General features: G+C 40.7%; 1 protein-coding gene across 8 annotated transcripts in view; it reads left to right on the plus strand.

Annotated features, from left to right (window-relative positions):
• The window catches only part of TTC6 (tetratricopeptide repeat domain 6), a 116,071-nt gene that overhangs the window by 22,468 nt on the left and 69,363 nt on the right, over positions 1–24,240 (plus strand). For all 8 annotated transcript variants that reach the window (XR_013544714.1, XR_013544715.1, XR_013544716.1 and 5 more), the window contains exons 11-15: positions 7,924–8,133; positions 15,199–15,358; positions 16,946–17,050; positions 18,491–18,589; positions 19,198–19,263. Coding sequence is in view for 5 of the 8 variants with exons in the window: in XM_072986397.2 (XP_072842498.2) it covers positions 7,924–8,133; positions 15,199–15,358; positions 16,946–17,050; positions 18,491–18,589; positions 19,198–19,263 (640 nt within the window). In the remaining 3 variants the exon portion in view is untranslated. The remainder of the gene's footprint in view (positions 1–7,923; positions 8,134–15,198; positions 15,359–16,945; positions 17,051–18,490; positions 18,590–19,197; positions 19,264–24,240) is intronic.

The raw sequence follows: 24,240 nt of genomic DNA on the forward strand, positions 1-24,240 counted from the left end.
AACATTGTCCAGGAGGCAGCAACGAAAACCATCCCAAAGAAAAGGAAATGCAAGAAAGCAAAGTGGCTGTCCAACGAGGCCTTAGAAATAGCAGAGAGGAGAAGGGAAGCAAAATGCAAGGGAGATAGGGAAAGTTACAGAAACTTGAATTCAGACTTCCAAAGAATAGCAAGGAGAGACAAGAGGGCCTTCTTAAATGAACAATGCAAAGAAATAGAGGAAGATAACAGAAAAGGAAAGACCAGAGATCTGTTCAGGAAAATTGGACATATTAGAGGAACATTTTGCGCAAAGATGAACATGATAAAAGACAAAAATGGGAGGGACCTAACAGAAGCAGAAGACGTCAAGAAGAGGTGGCAAGAATACACAGAGGAATTATATCAGAAAGATGTGGATATCCCGGACAACCCAGACAATGTAGTTGCTGACCTTGAGCCAGACATCCTGGAGAGCGAAGTCAAGTGGGCCTTAGAAAGCCTGGCTAACAACAAGGCCAGTGGAGGTGATGGCATTCCAGTTGAACTATTTAAAATCTTGAAAGATGATGCTGTTAAGGTGCTACATTCAATATGCCAGCAAGTTTGGAAAACTCAACAGTGGCCAGAGGATTGGAAAAGATCAGTCTACATCCCAATCCCAAAGAAAGGCAGTGCCAAAGAATGCTCCAACTACCGTACAATTGCACTCATTTCGCACGCTAGCAAGGTTATGCTCAAAATCCTACAAGGTAGGCTTCAGCAGTATGTGGACCGAGAACTCCCAGAAGTACAAGCTGGATTCCGAAGAGGCAGAGGAACTCGAGACCAAATTGCTAACTTGCGCTGGATTATGGAGAAAGCCAGAGAGTTCCAGAAAAATATCTACTTCTGCTTCATTGACTATGCGAAAGCCTTTGACTGTGTGGACCACAGCAAACTATGGCAAGTTCTTAAAGAAATGGGAGTGCCTGACCACTTTATCTGTCTCCTGAGAAACCTATATGTGGGACAGGAAGCAACAGTTAGAACTGGTCATGGAACAACTGAGTGGTTCAAAATTGGGAAAGGAGTACGGCAAGGCTGTATATTGTCCCCCAGCTTATTTAACTTATATGCAGAATACATCATGCGGAAGGCTGGACTGGAAGAAACCCAAGCCGGAATTAAGATTGCCGGAAGAAATATCAACAACCTCCGATATGCAGATGATACCACTCTGATGGCAGAAAGTGAGGAGGAATTAAAGAACCTTGTAATGAGAGTGAAAGAGGAGAGTGCAAAAAACGGTCTGAAACTCAACATCAAAAAAACTAAGATCATGGCCACTGGTCCCATCACCTCCTGGGAAATAGAAGGGGAAGATATGGAGGCAGTGTCAAATTTTATCTTCCTGGGCTCCATGATCACTGCAGATGGAGACAGCAGCCCTGAAATTAAAAGGCGCCTTCTTCTTGGGAGGAAAGCGATGACAAATCTGGACAGCATATTGAAAAGCAGAGACATCACCTTGCCAACAAAAGTCCGAATAGTCAAAGCTATGGTTTTTCCTGTCGTGATGTATGGAAGTGAGAGCTGGACCATAAAGAAAGCAGACCGCCGAAGAATTGATGCCTTTGAATTGTGGTGCTGGAGGAGGCTCTTGAGAATCCCCTGGACTGCAAGGAGAACAAACCTATCAGTTCTAAAGGAAATCAACCCTGAGTGCTCACTGGAAGGACAGATCCTGAAGCTGAGGCTCCAGTACTTTGGCCATCTAATGAGAAGAAAAGACTCCCTGGAAAAGACCCTGATGTTGGGAAAGTGTGATGGCAAGAGGAGAAGGGGACGACCGAGGATGAGATGGCTGGACAGTGTCTGCGAAGCAACCAACATGAACCTGACACAACTCCGGGAGGCAGTAGAAGACAGGAGGGCCTGGCGTGCTCTGGTCCATGGGGTCACGAAGAGTCGGACACGACTAAACGACTAAACACAAACACACAACCTTTACCTTTATCTATAAGTGAAAATAGTGTATCTTTTCTAGGCAGATTGCCTCAAGTTACGAAATCATTATAGACATTATCAGGTAATTTCTTAACTAGGCTCTTCACCTTCAGATATTAATGCTGTTATGCCACTATAGCTAGGTAAGAGTGTTTTACCCATTATCTCCATATTTCAGATTGAGAGGGCTTTTAGAATTGTGATTTGTGTAAGATCACCTATTGCACAAATGTTTTAAATTGAGTGCAGAAGAGCTCATCTGAATTTCTTGCAAAGCTATATTGTTCCTGATACTTGCCTGAAAGGGCAACAGAACTGAGATCACATGCTTCAAATGGTGAAGATCCCAGGTTCAGTTGTGGTCAATCCAGTTGGTGGCAGACTTCTGTCTGAAAATGTAAAGCACCATAGCTATTCAGTGTGGAAAATATTGCTCCAAAGATCCGATTGGTGTAAGCAGCTTCCAGTAATGTTTAATACATTATTTTTATGTATTACTAAATTCCTTGACTTACATATATTATTTACATTCCTAGATAGTGAAGCATGGCTGAAAATAGGCTGTTATTTCGACTAACATTTGTACTGCATTAAGTCCATACAGTGGGGTCTTGATTTGAGAACTTAATCCGTATTGGAAGGCGGTTCTCAAGTCAAAAAGTTCTCAGGTCAAGTCTGCATTTCCCATAGGAATGCATTGAAAACCATTTGATCCGTATCTGCTCTTTTCCTTCTATAGAAACTAATGGGAAGCTGCTATTCCGCCTTTGACCACTAGATGGGGATATTTTGTTTCTTTTTTTCTTAGGTCAAGAAAGGTTCAGGGAAGGCAGGGAAAATACAGTCCAGGCAGTCTGAAGTTTCTCAATCCACTCTCTAAACGCTGGGAGGAGTGAGGAAGCAGACAGGCACCCTTTTCACTGGCCAACAGTTAACTGAAAGTTCAAATTTTGCACTTTCCCTGCCTCCCACGTGGGTTTTTTTCAGTTCTTAACTCAAATCTAAGTATGTAAGTCAAGTCAATATTTTCCTATGAGAGTGGTTCTTAAGTCAAAATGTTCTTAACTCGAGCCATTCTTAAGTCAAGACCCCACTGTATACCATACCCAGGAACAGAGTTTGATATCTGGCAGTTGAACTAGTACATGCTTTTCTCAATACTGTTTTGGGAACCACTTCTATAATACTAACAAATGAACAATATTGTTAGTTTTGGTAGCCTGGTTTGGAATGTGCAGACGCTTGAACTGAGGACCCTCTTTTTTCCCCTTACTGATTTTTTTTAATCAGACAAGGCCTAAATCCAAGTGCTGGTCCCAACTAGAATAGACTAACTGAATCAGTTATTGAATGGTGAGTTAGTACTAAGTCCTACTAGTTCAATGAGTCACCTGTCGACAGGGCTTGGAGACAGATTGTTGCAGCCGGTAGTTGGCCCACTCTGCACTAGCTTCAGAAGCTACCCATTCCATAAGATGTGAAAGCACAATCTAAGAGAGAGATTTCTAGGTCTTGAATGATATTTTTCTTGTTGATGTACATAAAATTGATAAATTTGGGGTGGTTGTCTTCCATATTTGTTGAACTATATGCTCTGAACCTGTATTTGAGAATTAATACAGAATTTTGGAACAATTTACTAAAGACAGAGGGGCTGATTTCTTTAGGATACCAACTCCTTTCCCCAGATATGTCAGTGTATCAACTATGCACAAAGATGACAAAGAAATAAAGCGCACTGTTAATTTGTAATTTATATTCTTTTATGGCAATCCCTATCAAGAGGGCCTTCTTAAATGAACAATGCAAAGAAATAGAGGAAAATAATAGAAAAGCAAAAGGAAAAACCAGAGATCTGTTCAGGAAAACTGGAGATATTAAAGGAACATTTTGTGCAAAGATGGACATGATAAAGGACAAACGTGGGATAGACCTTACAGAAGCAGAAGATATCAAGAAGAGGTGGGAAGAATACATAGAGGATTTATACCAGAAAGATTTGGATATCCCAGAGAAACCAGATAGTGTGGTTGCTGACCTTGAGCCAGACATCCTGGAGAGTGAATCCAAGTGGGCCTTAGAAAGATTGGCTAACAACAAGGCCAGTAGAGGTGATGGCGTTCCAGTTGAAGTGTTTAAAATCTTAAAAGATGACGCTGTTAAGGTGCTACATTCAATATGCCAGCAAGTTTGGAAAACTCGTGGCCAGAATACTGGAAAAGATCACTCTACATCCCAATCCCAAAGAAGGGCAGTGCCAAAGAATGCTCCAACTACTGTACAATTGCACTCATTTCACACGCTAGCAAGGTTATGCTCAAAATCCTCCAAGGCAGGCTTCAGCAGTATGTGGACTGAGGACTCTCAGAAGTACAAGTTGGATTTCAAAGGGGTAGAGGAACTAGAGACCAAATTGCTAACATGCGCTGGATTATGGAGAAACCAGAGAGTTCCAGAAGAACATCTACTTCATTGACTATGCAAAAGCCGTTGACTGTGTGGACCACAGCAAACTATGGCAAGTCCTTAAAGAAATGGGAGTGCCTGACTACCTTATCTCTCTCCTGAGAAACCTATACATGGGACAGAAAGCAACAGTTAGAACAACTGATTGGTTCAAAATTGGGAAAGGTGTATGACAAGGCTGTATATTGTCCCCCGGTTTATTTAACTTATATACAGAATGCATTATGCGAAAGGCAGGACTGGATGAATCCCAAGCTGGAATTAACATTGCCGGAAGAAATATCAATAACCTCAGATATGCTGATGATACCACTCTGATGGCAGAAAATGAGGAGGAATTAAAGAACCTCTTAATGAGGGTGAAAGAGGAGAGTTCAAAAATGGTCTGAAGCTGAACATTAAAAAAAACAACCCTAAGATCATGACCACTGGCCCCATGACCTCCTGGCAAATAGAAGGGGAAGATATGGAGGCAGTGACAGATTTTACTTTCTTGGTATCCATGATCACTGCAGATGGTGACAGCAGCCACGAAATTAAAAGGAAAGCGATGACAAACCTCGACACCATCTGAAAAAGCAGGGACATCACCTTGCCAACAAAAGTACGCATAGTCAAAGCTATGGCTTTTACTGTAGTGATGTATGGAAGTGAGAGCTGGACAATAAAGCTGACCACCGAAGAAGTGATGCTTTTGAATTGTGGTGCTGGAGGAGGCTCTTGATAGTACCCTGGACTGCAAGGAGAACAAACCTATCCATTCTAAAGGAAATCAACCCTGAGTGCTCACTGGAAGGACAGATCCTGAAGCTGAGGCTCCAATACTTTGGCCATCTCATGAGAAGATAAGACTCCCCAGAAAAGCCCCTGATGTTTGGAAAGTGTGAAGGCAAGAGGAGAAGGGGACGACAGGAGATGAGACGGTTGGAAATACAACAAATGATAACCAATATAAACTGAGAATGGAGACAGAGTTACAGAATGATGCAGGTATTTGCTGGGTAGTGAATAAAGAAATGAAAACTAAAAAGACAAATACCAACACTACAAATAATTAAAGTGAGGTTATACTACTAGACTTAGTATTAACATAGGTGTAGTTTACAAGAGTCTCATACAACTCTTTATCCTGTTTGTGAGCCCTGTATAACCATTTTTCTTTTTTGTGGCAAGCTGGGGTTAACATGTAGAGCTTCCTTTCTGGAATAGCTTCTTTCTTTATTTTATGAATGAATTACTTTATTAATTTTTAAAGATAACTGGCTGCGAATGGAAGAATGGATCTAAGTTCTGTTGCAATTTTTAAAAAACTTCAATAAATGTATTTGCTATTAGGCTGCTTTATATGATTGTCTTGGATCATTTTATGTTGTACTTTCCATTTAGTCTTGCAGTCTTTCTGCACAGCAGGTCTTATGGTAAAGCTTCTTTTGGTCTGTTCAGGGTTATCCCTTCACTATTTTACTGATGCAGGAAGAAAGCTTTAATTATTAGCTTTTGTTGTGCTTCAAGCCCTGAAAGGTTTCTTGGACACGGAAGAGAGCCTTTTTATAGCAGGTCTGAAGTTTGTAAATGGATATTACTTTCAATTAAGTAACTGAGAATAAACTCATGGAAAAAGAATGCTAAAGTTTATGAAACAGTCAAATTGGCATTTAAGTGACCCTGTGCATGCCATTGCTTATCTACATTGCTTTAAGTTCATTTGGTTAGCAAGATTATATATTAAAACAAATAATGACAGCAGACAATGAGTATTTTACTTCAATAAAAAGTTACTGTCAGTTTATCAATGGTGCAGAAAAAGCATGATTTTGTAAAAAAAAAAGTTATTGAGTGCATTAAGTGAGGTTAATGTAGGCCACACACATAGTATTGGTTTTTCTGGTCTTCTCTTTCAAAGGATGACAAATAGACTGCTTAAGGAGAGTGTGTGCTGTAAAAACACACACCTTCACCTGTAACATGCTCTAAATATTTTAGGTTTTGTTAAGAGTGTCCCATTTTTGTTGGTTAAATGATTAAATTTACTTTTAGAGATCAAGCAAAAGGACACTAAAATGTATGGTGTGGACAACCTGCTATTTTCTTAGAAAAATGTAAATATATAAGGGCAGCTTTTTAGTGGGTGGCCCTGTTTATTTAATTAACCAGATAGAGCTATATTATAGTTGAAGAAATGCAAAATTATAACTTTTCTTGTTTGAGAGAGAGTGGCAGAAATATTTTATTCCAGAATTAAATTAAAACACATGCAATAAGAAATCAAATCAGTGTTTTTATTGCTAATTCATAAATGCACCGTTCAGTTTTAAGCTGGTTGGAAAAATAGGCCTGCTATCTACAAATTCTTCTCCTTTCTCTTTTCTACATGATTCAATATAATTTCATAGCAGTACATAAGGATTGTTAATTTGAATGTCTTTTACGCTATTCACACTCTTGCAGTTGTAACAGTTGAAAATTGTATGAAGAGCATATGTAGAGTAGCACAGAGTTCTGCCTGCCCTCTCAGTGACACCATAATATAATTTAAAAAGTAACCAGTGCTTGACTGAAGGTTGGTTGGTTGTTGTTTTTTTGCTTTCTGCAATATTTGATAATACTGACTAGAGATGGGGGCATTTGTATTTGTATACAAATACCCCCACACAGGTGGACATAATGAGGGTCCAGCCCCCTGGGGCAAGACTGTTCACAAATCTTCTGCTGTTGCTGCGGGCTCCGTGCTCCCTTCCTATCGCTCCAGAGCTCATGGTCTGCGAGCCACCCCTGGCAAGAGGTGGAAGGACGAGAGTGGCTTGCAGACCACGAGCTTCGGAGCAATAGGAAGGGAGCACGGAGCCCATAGCAACAGCAGAAGGTGAGTGGACAGTCTGGCCACTGGGGGCTAGACCCTTGTTATGTCCACCTGCGTGGGGGTATTCATATACAAATACCCCCATCTCTAATACTGACCACAATAAAATAATAAGTAGTCAATGAAACTGCATCCTCTCTTTGTCTGATATGAAATCTGTTGAGGCTACTGGGATGTGAAAACTGATTTCAGATCAATGCTAGTCCTGATAATTACTAAAGGATCTCCACTGGGAGCTCCAGTACCAAAGCCCACAAGGAGCTCCAGTACCAAAGGAGCTCCACTAATGATGTCTGAACTTTCTGAAGAAATATTCTGTGTGGATGGGATGCTGACCTAGTGGTACTGATGGGGGACTTGTGGAAGAAATATGTGGTACCTGAAATGTGCATTAATGATAATTATTATTCAATGATAATGCAGAAAATTCTTCTTAAGGTCTTCCAATTTATAGTATGACTAAGGCTGCAGTCCTATGCACACATACCTTAGAATTAGTTCCATTAAACTCCGTGGGACCTACAGTGTTTCTAAATTATAGAAAATCCTTAGAAATTTGCATTCTACTGGTAGATTTATACTTAATATTACATGCATAAAATGTTGACCTGATTTTTATTTTTTTTCCAGAGATGTGGATTACCCACTTATTCACCTTCTGTGTACAGGTTATCCTAGATGTATATTGCCTATTAATCTGCAGCTTGTGTCCAGAGTGCACCATACCTTAGACAAAAAGGGCCATCATGTTTTATTGCCATCGGTTAATCTTACCTCTCACAAATCAGAAGATTTCTTTCCAGCCACTGCTGCCCTTGAGGAACAAATGGAAGGAGAAAGGTATGAGCAGCAAATATTTTGTATAATTTTGGAGGACAGCACAGTGAATGTTACAGTTAGTGTTGATTTTCTGTAAGAAGCGTCAATTCACACAGCCTTTTTTCATGCTTTTTGTTGGACTTCTGCATGTTGGTGACATAAACATAAACTGATACAAATGGATATTGTCTATCTGGATTTTCAGAAGGTGTTTAACATGGTACCTCACCTGCTGAGAAAACTCCACAGTCAGGGGATAAGAGTCCTCTTATGGACTGAGAATTGGTTGAGAACCAGGAAACAGAGAGTAGGTGTCAATGGGCAATTTTCACAGTGGAGAGAGATGAAGAGCGTAGTCCCCCAGGGATCTGTTCTGGGCCCAGTGCTTTTGAATCTGTTCAACAGTGACCTGGAGACTGGGATAAGCAGTGAGGTGGCCAGGTTTGCAGATGAAACAACACTTTTCTGGGTGGTGAAGACCAGAAGGGATTGTGAAGAACTCCAGAAGGATCTCTCCAAACAGGGAGAATGGGTGGCAAAATGGCAAATGCATTTCAACATAAGAAAATGTAAAGTAATGCACATTGGGGCAAAACATCAAAACTTTAGTTATCAGCTAATGGTTTCTGAGCTGTCCATGATGGATCAGGAAAGAGATCTTGGTGTGCTGGTGGACAGCTTAATCAAAGTGTCAAGCTAGTGTGCGGCAGCAGTGAAGAAGGCCAATTGCATGGTAGGTATCATTAAAAAAGGGATTGAAAACAAAACACCTCACATTATAATGCCATTGTACAAAACCCTGGTAGGGCTGCACCTGAATATTGTGTAGAGTTCTGGTCGCCACACCTCAAAAAAAGACATTGTGGAACTGGAAAAGGTGCAGAAGAGAGTGACTAAAATGATGACTGGGCTGGGGCACCTCCCTTCTGAGAAAAGGCTACAGAAAATATTTCTTTAGCCGGTGTGTTGGTAGTCTGTGGAACTCCTTGCCACAGGATGTGGTGCTGTCATCTGACTTAGATGCCTTTAAAAGGGTATTGGACAGATTCCTGGAGGAAAAGTCCACTGCAGGTTACAAGCCACGATGGGGATGTATAATCTCCAGGCTTCAAAGCAAGGTGCATCAAAATGTCAGTTGCAGGGGAGTGGTATCAGAAGATAGGTATCTAGTTGTCTCGTATGCTCCCAGAGGCATCTGGTGGGGCAACTGTGAGATACAGGAAGCTGGACTAGATGGGACCTTGGCGTGATCCACCAGGGCTGTTCTTATGGTCTTATGTTCTTATATTACTTTTCTGCAGAACTATTTTGTACAATCTTAATGGGAAAAAGTGGTTTGGTTTTGTGATGGAGGCAAGAAATCCTGTGGGTTTTTTTTATTAGAATGTCAAGTTTGATCATACAGCATTTGAAGTCAACTATCTAAGCTAGGTTTTTAATATCACTTTAAAAATTTTTTGTTTATATTTGCATTGTGTTATGGAATATGGGATTTTAAGAGTGTTTTTTAAAAGGAAGAATGACAGTTATTAACTAGAATGTGCAGATGATTTCAACATCTCAGTGGCTGTAAGAAAAACAAATAATCTGTTGCATATGGTGCATGGACTGCATCTTACCTCTTCATATTTGAAGGTGCTGCAATTTCTCATAGTTGAGTTATGTTTCCGTAGGCTTCTTTTCTAATCTTTCACTTTTGCATTTGGATGCATCTGTTGGGAGAGATACAGTAGCAAACACAACACCTGCCCGCCCACTACACACACTGCAAAGAATTTGATCAAAATTCTTCCTGCACTTTATGTTTCTACTGTTTTGTATGCTTTGGCTTACGTTTGGGAAGGAAGAATGAGTCATAAGTAGCTAACAGTAGAAATAGGTCTAGTTTTAATAAGAGAAGTCATGTCCATTGTCATCCCAAATTACTTTGTAAGAATTTGCCTGTATTTGGAGATTTGCTGGCAACAGAGTCTCCTGCCTGCATATAGTCCACCTGCATACTGAACTTCATGTTCCTTGTGTTGGGAGTATTGTTACAACTGTGAATAGTGGTGTCTGGGTCTCGGTCATAGAAGTGATGCCTCTTCAGCGTTGCAGGCAATTTGATGGGTTCGAGACAGAGCACAATTAGAATTAATTCTGGTTAGATAATCTCCCTGTTTAGTGGTTGTGCAAACTCACAGATAGCATGACCTACATACTTAATAATCAATATATTTATGTGAAATATATTTTGGTACCTTACTTGTTTCCTTCTTATCTTACTATTCAAATACCCTTAACAGCAAATACACAGGAGTAACAGAAAGCAAAACTTGTAAAGTGCTGTAAGGGAATAAAGAAAGTAAAATTAACGGACAATAGTGGTGCCATGGCAGTATAGGTTCCCATGATTACACTTTGTCTCCACCAGTGTAAAGAAAACTTTTTAAGGACCCTATTCTCTACCCAGCAGGTATAATTTAGGGGTAAGATCATGACACAATGTGTTATCTCATAGTAAAACAGGGAGATGACCTGTCCTTTGTGCAGTAAGACTTCTTTAGGACATAATTGTACATATACAGTACATGCATGATCCTTGATTGGTCCAGTTTTTGATAAGTTGTAACTTGTTTCACTATAGAGAAGTCAATCATGATTTTTGTTTAATTATTACAAAACCATCACCAAATTACAAAATTCTGAAGCTCAGATCTGTGGGAGAAGCTCTCCTAAAATGTATATTCTTAAAAAATAAATCTGATAGGGCATAACGAAAAACATAATTTGTCCTTGGCATGAAGGCAAGTTTTGGCAATGTCAAAATCCGGAGCTGGAGTCCTGAAGGGAGTTCTGTTCATTCTATCAACTCCTGTGACGTTACTGGAACCAGTTGTACTGGCTCTTGCCTTTCCATTGGACCATTTCAGCAACGTGGAGAGGGGGGATTTGCTGCTTGGGTAACAGCCTATCCTCCATATTACTTTACCCAGGCTTCATGCTCTGGAGAGGACACTCCTCAATTCAGAGCATGTTACCATGGTCTCTCGAGACTGAAGGATGCCTATGATGACTGATATCAGCAATGTATATCTGCAGGGGATCGGCCTAGGTTCAAGATGCAGTGCAGCTAGAATCATAATGAGGCTTCCCTCCCAGTTAGTGTAATATATATACTTATTAATCAATATTTTAAATTTGAAATATATATTTTGTATCTTATTTATTTCCTAATGTTACTATCTATTCTCACCAAAATAATAGAAGAATAATAGAAAATAAAACTATGGAAAGAGTATATAAAAGTAAAGAATGTAAAATTTCAGAAATATTACAAAAGAAAGTAAAATCTCAAAAGTAATATAAGGGGACATATTATGAACATCATCCAGTAAGTCCTTGACTATAACAATTATATTCACCACGCTAGTAAAGATTTTCATTTTGGTACAGATCAATTTGTTTGCCTTTTCACTTGTTCTTTCACTACAGAAGTGTCGAGTCACCAGTAGATGTCACTGTTGGCATGTGCTAATAAGATTAAAATAATGGTAAATTAAATCTTTGAGGTTAAGGGCAGAATACAATGTTACAAGTAGACCTTGACTAGAAAATAAAAGTCCAGGGGATTCTCAAGAGCCTCCTCCAGCACCACAATTCAAAGGCATCAATTCTTCGGCGGTCTGCTTTCTTTATGGTCCAGCTCTCACTTCCATACATCATGACAGGAAAAACCATAGCTTTGACTATTTGGACTTTTGTTGGCAAGGTGATGTCTCTGCTTTTTGAGATGCTGTCTAGGTTTGTCATCGCTTTCCTCCCGAGAAGCAGGCGTCTTTTAATTTCATGGCTGCTGTCTCCATCTGCAGTGATCATGGAGCCCAGGAAGATAAAATCTGTCACTGCCTCCATATCTTCCCCTTCTATTTCCCAGGAGGTGATGGGACCAGTGGCTATGATCTTAGTTTTTTTAATGTTGAGTTTCAGACCGTTTTTTGCACTCTCCTCTTTCACCCTCATTACAAAGTTCTTTAATTCCTCCTCACTTTCTGCTATCAGAGTGGTATCATCTGCATATTGGAGGTTGTTGATATTTCTTCCGGCAATCTTAATTCCGGCTTGGGATTCCTCCAGTCCAGCCTTCCGCATGATGTATTCTGCATATAAGTTAAATAAGCTGGGGGACAATATACAGTCTTGTCGTACTCCGTTCCCAATTTTGAACCAATCAGTTGTTCCATATCCAGTTCTAACTGTTGCTTCCTGTCCCACATATAGGTTTATCAGGAGATAGATAAGGTGGTCAGGCACTCCCATTTCTTTAAGAACTTGCCATAGTTTGCTGTGGTCGACACAGTCAAAGGCTTTTTCGTAGTCAATGAAGCAGAAATAGATATTTTTCTGGAACTCTCTGGCTTTCTCCGTAATCCAGCGCAGGTTAGCAATTTGGTCTCTAGTTCCTCTGCCTCTTCGGAATCCAGCTTGTACTTCTGGGACTTCTCGATCCAGATACTGCTGAAGCCTACCTTGGAGGATTTTGAGCATAACCTTGCTAGCATGTGAAATGAGTGCAATTGTACGGTAGTTGGAGCATTCTTTGGCACTGCCTTTCTTTGGGATTGGGATGTAGACTGATCTTTTACAATCCTCTGGCCACTGTTGAGTTTTCCAAACTTGCTGGCATATTGAATGTAGCACCTTAACAGCATCATCTTTCAAGATTTTAAATAGTTCAACTGGAATGACATCACTTCCACTGGCCTTGTTTTTAGCCAGGCTTTCTAGGGCCCACTTGACTTCACTCTCCAGGTTATCTGGCTCAAGGTCAGGAACTACATTGTCTGGGTTGTCCGGGATATCCAAATCTTTCTGATACACTTCCTCTGTATATTCTTGCCACCTCTTCTTGATGTCTTCTGCTTCTGTTAGGTCCCTTCCATTTTTGTCCTTTATCATGTTCATCTTTGCGCAAAATGTTCCTCTAATATCTCCAATTTTCCTGAATAGATCTCTGGTCTTTCCTTTTCTGTTGTTTTCCTCTATTTCTTTGCATTGTTCATTTAAGAAGGCCCTCTTGTCTCTCCTTGCTATTCTTTGGAAGTCTGCATTCAATTTTTTGTAACTTTCCCTATCTCCCTTGCATTTTGCTTCCCTTCTCCTCTCTGCTATTTGTAAGGTCTCGTTGGACAGCCATTTTGCTTTCTTGCATTTCCTTTTCTTTGGGATGGTTTGTGTTGCTGCCTCCTGGACAATGTTACGAGCCTCTGTCCAAAGTTCTTCAGGCACTCTGCCCACCAAATCTAGTTCCTTAAATCTGTTCTTTACTTCCAATGTGTATTCATAAGGGATTTGGTTTAGATTATACCTGAGTGGCCCAGTGGTTTTTCCTACTCTCTTCAGTCTAAGCTTGAATTTTGCTATGAGAAGCTGATGATCAGAGCCGCAGTCAGCTCCAGGTCTTGTTTTTGCTGACTGTATAGAGCTTCTCCATCTTTGGCTGCAGAGAATATAATCAATCTGATTTCGATATTGCCCATCTGGTGATTTCCATGTATAGAGTCGCCTCTTGTGTTGTTGGAAAAGAGTTTGTGTGATCACCAGCTTATTCTCTTGACAAAACTCTATTAGCCTTTGTCCTGCTTCGTTCTGAACTCCAAGGCCAAACTTCCCTGTTGTTCCTTTTATCTCTTGGCTCCCTACTTTAGCGTTCCAGTCCCCTAGAATGAGAAGAACATCTTTCTTTGGTGTCAGTTCTAGAAGGTGTTGTAAATCTTCATAAAATTGTTCAGTTTCAGTCTCCTCAGTAATGCTGGTTGGTACATAAACTTGGATTATTGTGATGTTGAAAGGTCTGCCTTGGATTCATTTTGACATTATTCTATCATTTTTGAGATTGTATCCCATTACAGCTTTTCCCACTCTTTTGTTGACTATGAGGGCCACTCCATTCCTTCTACAGGATTCTTGCCCACAATAGTAGATATGATAATCATCTGAGCTGAATTCGCCCATTCCTGTCCATTTTAGTTCACTGATGCCCACGATGTCAATGTTTATTCTTGCCATCTCCTGTTTGACCACCTCCAGCTTCCCAAGGTTCATAGATCTTACATTCCAAGTTCCTATGCAGTATTTTTCCTTGCAGCATCGGACTTTCCTTTCACTTCCAGGCACGTCCACAGCTGAGCATCCTTTTGGCTTTGGCCCAACCACTTCATTAGCTTTGGAGCTACTTGTACTTTTCCTCCGCTCTTCCTCAGTAGCATGTTGGACGCCTTTTGACCTCAGGGGCCCATCTTCCAGCGTCATATCATTTTGCCTTTTGTTTCTGATCATGGAGCGTTCTTGGCAAAGATACTGGAGTGGCTTGCCATTTCCTACTCCAGGTGGATGGCGTTTAGTCCGAACTCTCCACTATGTCCTGTCCATCTTGGGTGTCCCTGCATGGCATAGCCCATAGCTTCTCTGAGTTACTCAAGCCCCTTCACCACGACAAGGCAGCAATCCATGAATTTTAGTTACTATGGTTCAAACTTAGAATGAAACCTGCAACCTGTGCTTGTGCCAGTTTCCCATTCCAGTGCACTAAAATCAAGGAGAGATATAACTCTAGAAGGTTGTTTTACTGGATGTTTCTATTTATCCAGACTTGCCACTGTTTTGAAGTGAGCATTAAGATGCTCGTATCATAATCTAAAATCTCTTTCTGTGGTATTGTGGGATGGTGCTACTTAATTGTAGAGATACAAATGAGAGAGATTAGATTGTTGCATTAATACTGATAATTAGTGAAGCCACATAACATATTTTAATATCCTAGTTGCTGGGTTGCCTTGTTGTTCTTCCTCTGCTTCATAAACCTAGGGCAGATGGAGGCAATGGCTAATATTCTGTGAGTGCTGGCACATGACTTGTATCCTACTTGCACTTTGGGCAATGTGTTTGGAATAAAAGTCAATAGTAAATGCTTCATTGCTTCTTCTGATGTAGGTGCTATATTTTTTGTTGTTGTTATTTTAAAATATGGACTGAGTAAACAGTATTGTGTTTACTAATATACTTGAGAAATAGCTCCATGATTGCTCAGCATTTATTTTATTTCAGAATTTGTCATGAAGGACTTCCTATTTCAGAAGTATACCAAAGCAGTCAGGAAGATGGAATTAAGGTTCTGCCTCCACGGTCACCAAGAAGTATGCCTGAATGGCAAAGAGTAGCCGAATATTATGTTGAAAAACCTCAATTGGAATTGTTAGGAAAGCAAGTAAGACTAAATAATGCTTCTAATAATGTATTTTATTAAACTCAATATTTTAAAGTATAACAGTATATTTGTCCTTCTAGTTCTGTCCTGGTATTCTGTAAGAAGAAATGGGAGGTAGTTATTTTAAAAAAGTATAGTAAGGTGTCAGAGAGCATAAGGAAAGAAAGGTAGCTTTCCAACTTCTACCCCATCCCCCTTTATCTATGTACAAAAATATAATCAAGGAGCCTCAGTGGCTTTCTTCCTCTTCACATTCCTTTCCTTTCCTCCATAAAGTTTGCATGTATTCATAATAAAATTCAATTATTAGAATAGCTCTGGTCTCATTTCAGTTGCTCCTGAGAATATTCTGTCACTGTAGATTATGGCCTTAAAGTGTGTATACTCTGCTGTTGTGTATTATGGTAGGTAACATGCTAGTTTCTGTACCAGATCTACCAAGCACACAGCAGCCTGCCCTCCAGCAGAGTAGGGTGGATCACAAAAGCATATACAGTGGTGCCCCGCTTGATGATGACCCCGCTTGATGACGACCCTGCTTGATGACAAGTTTTTTTGCAATTTCTATAGCAATCGCAAAATGATGGCTCCTATGGGTTTTTTTCGCTTTATGTCAATTAGGTGCCTGCTTTGCGAACCGTTTGTTCTCAAAACAATGGTTTTTTTCCGGCTCCAAAAAATGGCTTCCTTCCCTTCGCAAAATGGCTGTTTTCCAGACAGAAGCTTCGGAAGACAGCAATTTTAAACAGCTGATCGGCAGTTCTCTATGGGCAATCTTCGCTGGACGATGAGGTATTTCCCCATTGGAACGCATTAACTGGTTTTCAATGCATTCCAATGGGGCTTTTTCCGCTTGACAATGATTTTGCTTAACAGTGATTTTCCTGGAATGGATTATCGTCGTCAAGTGGGGCACCACTGTAACCTGTTTTTTGGACTACTTGTAGTGTGGTTCAGTGTGAACTATTTCCTGGCAATCACACAATATACAGGGAGTAACCCTCTAGCTTGACTTCACTGTATCCAAGCTGTAGGGTTTGGACCAGCAGCAGAGCTACTATTTTGGGGGCCTGGGCTGGAATTACTTCCTGATGAACAAAAGGGTCACTTTAAGGAAAATTGTTCCTGGCAGAGTGACCCTTTCTAGTATGATCAGACATAATCCTTTCTTGCCATCTAATCACATCTAAAGGCAGGAGTGAAGTACAGAGAGGGTTGCCTAGCATTTGAATAAAATTCCTGCCCAGTATTTCACATTCTGGAACTGCCAGTTCCTGAATATGGTGAAGTAGTTTGTATTAGATTTCCAAATACACTGTGATAAAACATCACATAGTCAGATACAAGCTGTCAGGAAGGAGGGAACAACACTGCATCCAACAATTAGTAATGCAAATACAGGGCTGCATAGCTCTTTCAGAGACATCTAAGCAGTTTCAGTTTCTCAAGAATGCTCCTCCCTGTGATCCTCTAGCAATTAAGGCTTTGGGCTCAGCCATATAAGTACAATATTCGGAAGAAATATGTCTAGGATTGTAATACAATAACAGTTTATATACTAATGTTTTTTAAAAAATTGTTTTGAAGGTGAAACTTCATCCAGCGTCGCTCAAAATGTTTTGGACACCAGCTCCACAAAAATTCGCTGCTTCTCTTTCTCTTATGAAAGAAACCTTATTTTCAAAGTATGAGGTAAACTTTATGCACATACTCGAAACACACCACATTTGCTTATCCTTGGAGTGTCCATATTGAGATATACAATTAATAGGTTATATGGAAATTAGCTGGCTGGATAGGTCAGTGGTTTAGGTATCTGACTGTGGAGCCAGAGGTTGGGCCTTCAATGGGCCTCCTGGGAGAAGACCAGCCTGTATGGTCTTGCCCAGCCCCATTTTGCCCACAGAAGAAGGGAATGGTAAATCACTCCTGAGTCCTCCTTCTGAGTACTCCCTAGAAAACCCTGGAAAGGGTCATTATAGATCAGAATCGACTTGACAGCATACAATTATTATATTATTGCTGCAGAAATTTCACTGAACTCAGTTCAGTGGTTTAGGTACCTGACTGTGGAGCCAGAAGTTGGGAGTTTGGTTCCCCATTGAGGCTCTATGGAAGGGCTGGTCTTGATGATCCATAGGGTCCCTTCTAGCTCTGCAGTTCTAAGAATATAATTCTTACTGCTTTGCTCTGATACAGAGAGGTGATAGAGTGATGGATTAGGACCCAGAAGCCCTGGGTCCAAATGTCCACTCAGTCATGGAAGTGCACTGGAGGTGTACAACTGGTAAAACCACTCCATAAATATCTTACTTACCTTGAAAGCCCTATTATGTTGCTATAAGTCAGTTCTAACTTTCTGACACATAACAATATAAAAATGAATTAGGCGATGTCATACTGTTGTTGTTACTGTGGCTGTTGTTTTAGTTGTTAGTTATATTTGCACACACCCCTTTCAAGTACAAAGTAGTGCTCAAGGCAGCTTATAGTCTTTGTAAAACAATAAAAACAAGTAAAAATCATTGATTAAATAATTTAAGTATAAGAAAGAAACCTATGTAACTCTAAAGGGTGAGAATCGCATATCAAACACAGTTTGCCTGAAGAAAATGTACTGTTTGACTTACTCAGAAAATGTTGTCTCTTCTGTAAGACCAATGCGGAAATGATATTTATTTATTTATTTATTTATTTATTTATTTATTTATTTATTTATTTATTTATTTATTTATATCCCGCCTATCTGGTCAGTTATGACCACTCTAGGTGAAAATGATCTGATTCCAAAACAAAACAAAAGTATTGTGGTACCTTTAAAACTTAAAATATTTATTTCATTGTGAGCTTTTACGAATTACTAGTTATTTCTTCAGACATAGATGGTAGTCTACAAAAGCTCACAGTGAGATACATTTGTTAGTTTTTTGCTTTTGTTTTGTTTTTGTTGTTGCTGAAACCTACTATTAGACATCTACTTTGAAAATCTGATTCTGAGAAATCTTAATTGTACAGTTCTGATCTTTATATACAATGTCAGCCTGAGGTTTATGAAATAAACTAAAGTTGGAACACTGTTTCCTGGGTTCATATTTACATTAATAATAAAACAAAATATACTTTATTTTCCAGAGCAATTTGATTAGTGGAGTTATTTATGAAAACTTTTCCTGTGATCTTCGAGACAAAGAAGAATCAGATTCTGATGACGACTTTGACAACATACTTTCAGTGTGTATCACATTAGTATTGTGTAATATGCCACAATTTGTGCTGATTCTTGAGCCTTCAAGCCTCTCAGCACCATGCCTGGTCCTGGCAGACCCAAGTGTACCTGATGAGCCTCACATTCTTCCAAGTCCATGCCATCTGCCCACCTGTTCCCCTCCTCTGCCTCCTGCTTCTCCTTAAGCCCAAGCCCCGCCATCACCACATCTGTTGGCTTTGAGGGTGTCATCCACCTCCATCCCACCAATGCCCCAGTCCACAGATGAGTATGGGGAATCCGGCAGACCTTCTCCAAGAAGTGGAGCACCCACCCTTGTGGTCAGGGGGGACTCTCACTGGTCCCACAATAAAATAGAAAGAAAATTCACTGTGCACTTCTACTCAAACTCTAGAGGTAATCAGTATTGCCTACACATATCATGTCAGTTTAATTTAATGTAAAAAGCAATCATATTAGTCTCACATTTTAACATTCCTAAAGTAAATTTAGTTAAATATTTCCATGCACATTAATAATTTAAGCATAGCTCATAGATTTTAAAAAATGTATTAAAATATGTTGTTGTTCTTAAGAACAACTATAATAAACTAACCTTTGTTTTTCTTTGTAGAATTTAACACTACGTAGACGATGTAGTTCTTGTCCACAGCTTTTTTTTTCTGGAAGTGAATCAGAGGTATTGTAATATTTACTTGTTATATTGCATGGCACTATTTTTGTCTGCAGCGTGGTCAAATATTTTTAATTATGCATCTACTTAGAGTACAATTCTGGGCACACTTAATAAAAATAAACCTCATTGGTCTCAGTGGGATTTTCTTCAGAGTTGACATGAATAACATTTATATCTAGTATATTTTTGTTGTTTTGGGTTAAAAGTTTAGCTGAAATTTAGGCTGGATTCAGATCTACTGTTCCTGAAAATGAGCTGGATCCATAGAGGTTCCTATCTTCATAGTTACATGTTCATGTGAACCGAAGACTGGATACGTATGTAATTCCATTTTCCATTTCCCCCCTACCATATCTCCTTCTCATTAACACTTTATTATTGATATTACTACTATTTTTGTTATTGTTACTGTCATTGTTAATTATTTTTTCTTTTTTTGCATACTTGCCCCCTTTTTATTAGTTAGATATTTTAAGTAATGTGTTTTGTACTTTGATTTTATCCTAGGCACCTTTTACTTGTGGGGCTAGTTAATCAATTTTTAAATATTACTGTTATTATTATTATTTATTTCCCCCCTTCTCCTGGAGTGAGGTAGTCTTGTCTTTCTTCATAGTGGCCTCTGTGAATGCACATAAATGGGTTTCTTCTGCGCCTGCACAGGGTGTTCGGAAGATTCTAGAACTTAAAAAAGAGGAACAATTTAGTTTCCTCCCTTAGGAAACTAACTCCTCCTCCTCATCCTTCCCTTCAGTTCTTTTTTTTCCGCCTTTAGGTTAGGACGTGAGGAACAGTAGAGCGATTAAGGAAAGTGATTCTAGATTTTAGCTATCCTTATTTGTCACATCTTTTCAACCTTAAATCTTGTTTGTTTCCCCCCCCCTGCAGTAATTAGAACCCACATTTTGTTCTTTTTGTGCCTTCCTGCCTTTCCCCCTCCAACCATTGGAGTTCCCCCTCATTTTCTTTTTATTATCTCCCCTACTTTTTATAGCTCCTTTCAGGAGTTAACCTCAAGGCAAAATCCGGAGCTGGAGTCCCGAAGGCAGCATGTGTCGTTCTGCCAACTCCTGCGACATTGCTGGAACCAGTTGTATTGGCTCTTGCCTTTCCATTGGACCATTTCAGCAATGTGGAGAGGGGGGATCTGCTGTTTGGGTAACAGCCTATCCTCCATATTACCTTACCCGGGCTTCATGCTCTGGAGAGGACACTCCTCGATTCAGAGCATGTTACCATAGTCTCTCGAGACTGAAGGATGCCTATGATGATGATGGGGCTTTAAGAGGTGTTCTGTTTGCCTCTGTATGATTCCGTTAACGGATGGGCACGATAAATGTTTATTTTGCCTTGGGGAATTCCATCAAACCCTGTCATGCACCGCATGCAGGAGCCTGTCTAAGCCAGCAATTAAGCTTAGACTGCAGAGATTAAGATCATTTCTCTATGAAAAGACTTTGAATCCTGCTATGCAGGTGCAAACCTTTCCCTTGTCTAACCCTCCTTGTCCGGAGGCTGCTAAGACCGTTTCTAGTCCGGCTGCACAATCTCTATCCAGTTCAACATCTATACTTACTAAACCTAAAGACTCTCAGAAATTATCCAAATCAGCCTCTGTCAGGGCTCAGGCATGGTCTGACGACTCTGCGAAAAAGAAAAAGGAAAAAGACAAAAATAAGAAGCAAAAGAAAATTGCCAAGCTGACCACCGCACCCCTTCCTCCGGTCCCATTACCCATGGAGGAATCTTCAAGGGAGAACCCTGGGCTTTCAGACAGAGAGGAGCATGCAATTCCTCCAGCCCAGGCACCTCATGACATACTTATCATGTCTCCTAACTCAGGCCTATTTGAGGCTGATGTACCTTCCAGCCCGGCCATGGCCCATTCGAGCCCTCGATCTTCAGGGCAGGCAGACATTGACATTGAATCGGAACAGGAGTCCACGCAATGCGCTCAGAAAAAGAGAATGGAGAAGTGTAAGCATACCTCTCCATATGAACCTTATACGCATGACGAATAATTTTGCCATGCCGAAGGCCCGCCACACTATGACTACCACTACTTTGATCAGTACCATCCATACCCATACCATGGCTATGGTTACCAAGATTAATACAGGGGACCGAACTACCCCCACGAGTTTGGTACTTTCCCTATGACACCCCAGCTGGGAATTCCTTCTCGACACCGAGAGGATGCTTCTACCTCCCTAATTTGACCACCTCGAAAGAGGACAGTGGCAACAGAAATCACCTTACCTAAAAAAACAATCTAGAGACACCGGAAGCTGACCAACAGTTGATATAACCAAACTTTACTCTGGCCCACATGACATCAACACCAAACCTTTCTCGGCATCTACACAGTCGGACATCAACCCCATACCAAGGGCACACACTGGGGAATTACACAGTTCACCCTCGATAGCCTCTCTGTCTTCTTGTAATGAAGACTCTTCTTCATAGGGTGCATCTCAAAGCCAACACTCCTGTGCATATACTTCAGATATCACTGTCGGAGGACTACACATCATATGCCCAACTCATACTGCACATGGCTAAAACCCTGCAGCTTAATGTACAAATCTCTCTGCAACAGGAGAAGGACCTCGTATTCCACAATCTAGAACAAGATAAAAAACAGCCACCCAGCTTAAGCCTTATCCCAGCACTGATCAAGCTTGTGAAAGAATCATGGGACAAGCCACCTTCAACCCTCCTGATTCCATGCAGAGTGGAACATCACTACAAAACTCACAGCTCGGAATAGGACTTTTAAGCCAAACACCCAATTCCTAATTCGATAGTAGTCGAATCTACACAGTACAAGTCCCGCACCAGATCTTTTATGGCCCCAATGAATAGAGAGGGATGCAAGATTGACTCTTTGGGGAGAAAACTTTACTTGCTAGCAGTGCTACTAATTAGGATCTCCAATTTCCAGGCAGCCATGGGCGCCTATCAAAGAAATCTATGGGATAAAATGCTCCCTACATTGCAAACAGCACCCGAACCAACAAAATTGGAGCTAATAAATATATATACAGAGGCTACAACTCTGGCGAAACAACGAAGAGTAGTGGCAAAGCACACCGCAGACACGGCATCGAAGTCCATGACAACTTTGATAGCAATCAAGAGACATGCATGGCTTAGGTCGGCTAACATTGCAGATGATACTAAAATAGAACAAGATGGGATGGGGAGCTCATTGTCAATAGCTCCGGATAAATGGCCTGTGGACAAAAAGGGAACAGGCGCTCCGTATAAATCAACTGGAGATGTTGGCCATTATAAACACTTTTCGAGCCTTTCTGCTGCACCTCAAGGGAAAAGCGGGTCAGCTTGTTACAGACAACACCATGGCCATGGATTATGTGAACAGACAAGGAGGAACACACTCCTTGCCTCTCCTCCACCTAAGCATAAGATTCTGGTGCCGTGCCCACCACATTTTTTCTCAAGCTATCCACATATAATTAGAGGACAACTATCTAGCAGATTGTCTCAGCGGACTGCCTACCTGTGCACACGAATGGTCACTGAACGAATTGGTCTTTCAGGACATTTGCCTCAAATGGGGCCAGCCAATGCTGGACCTCTTCACAACTCAACACAATGCAAGTGTCCCAGATACTGTTCCAGGGTGGAGAGTAGACACTGAGCCTCTTGGAGACGCCTTCATGATAGATTGGTCAGGAGAACTAACCTACATCTTCTCACTGATACCAATGCTCCAAAGGACAGTTATCAGGATCATTCAGTACGGAACGGAAACTATACTGATTGGCCCATGGTGGCCCTGACAGCCATGGTTCACCTACCTGAGAAGGATATCAAAAAATTTTTTTTCACTTATTTCCACTGCCAGCTCTTCTATCCCAAAACGACAGATCCACACTCCACCCAGATGTACAATCCCTGAGTCCGATCGTGTGGAGAATAACCCCGAGTTCCACAGAATTCTAGATCTGGCACAGAAACTGTCCACTGCGAAAACAAATGGAAATCATTTATCAAGTTTACTCAATCCAAGAGACTGACCCCCCACATCCCAGCTTCCCTCAAAACTTTACTTACCTTCATCTTACACCTATTTAACCTCGGACTCTCACAATCTACCCTTAAGGTATATATATTGGCCATAATAGCTAATCAACTGCCCAGTTTCCGGTCTGCTATACTTTTCTCTCATCCGACTCTTAAGAAATTTATGAAAGGTCTGCAGAATATCAGACCACCATCACAATGCATTGTTCCCCAGTGGTTCTTGAGGTACTCACGAAACTGCCATTTGAACCCATGGCCACTTGTAACGAAAAGTTGCTTTCTATGAAGACGATTTTTCTGGTTGTGATCACCTGCGCAAAAAGAGCCAGTGAACTAGCCGCATTGAGGTCGGATCCTCCGTACCTGAAACTGCACCCTGATAAGATCACCTTGTACTTTGATATTTCCTTTTTCCCTAAAGTGGTATCGGACTTTCACCTTAGCCAATCTATAGTTTTACCGATGCTATTCCCGTCTCTGTCTATCCCAATGAAGTGCAAGCTCCACATATTAGATGTCAAAAGGGCCCTTGCCTTCTGCTTCAACAGGACAAAGTACTTTAGGCAATCGCCTAGATTATTCATATACTTTCATGGACCAAACAGAGGTGCCCCTGCTTCCCCTCAAACTATATCGAGGTGGACAGTCCAAACCATCCAGATGGCATACCAACTTTCTGGAAAAATGATACCGGACAGCTTAAAAGCACATTCCACACAAGCAGTCTCAACATCAACCGCTCTGCATCGTGGAATACAGATACAGAACATCTGTAGAGTGGCTACCTGGTCCAATCCTCTGATGTTGGCAAAGCACTACCTCAACATCAGGGTTAAGAAGGATGCCACATTTGGAAGGGCGACACTGACATCTTTGTTGTTGTGATGGCCCTCCATCCGGTGAGTAAGCTTGTTAATCACCCATTTGTAT

Source organism: Pogona vitticeps, chromosome 1, assembly GCF_051106095.1.
Source record: "Pogona vitticeps strain Pit_001003342236 chromosome 1, PviZW2.1, whole genome shotgun sequence".
Lineage (NCBI taxonomy): Eukaryota > Metazoa > Chordata > Lepidosauria > Squamata > Agamidae > Pogona > Pogona vitticeps.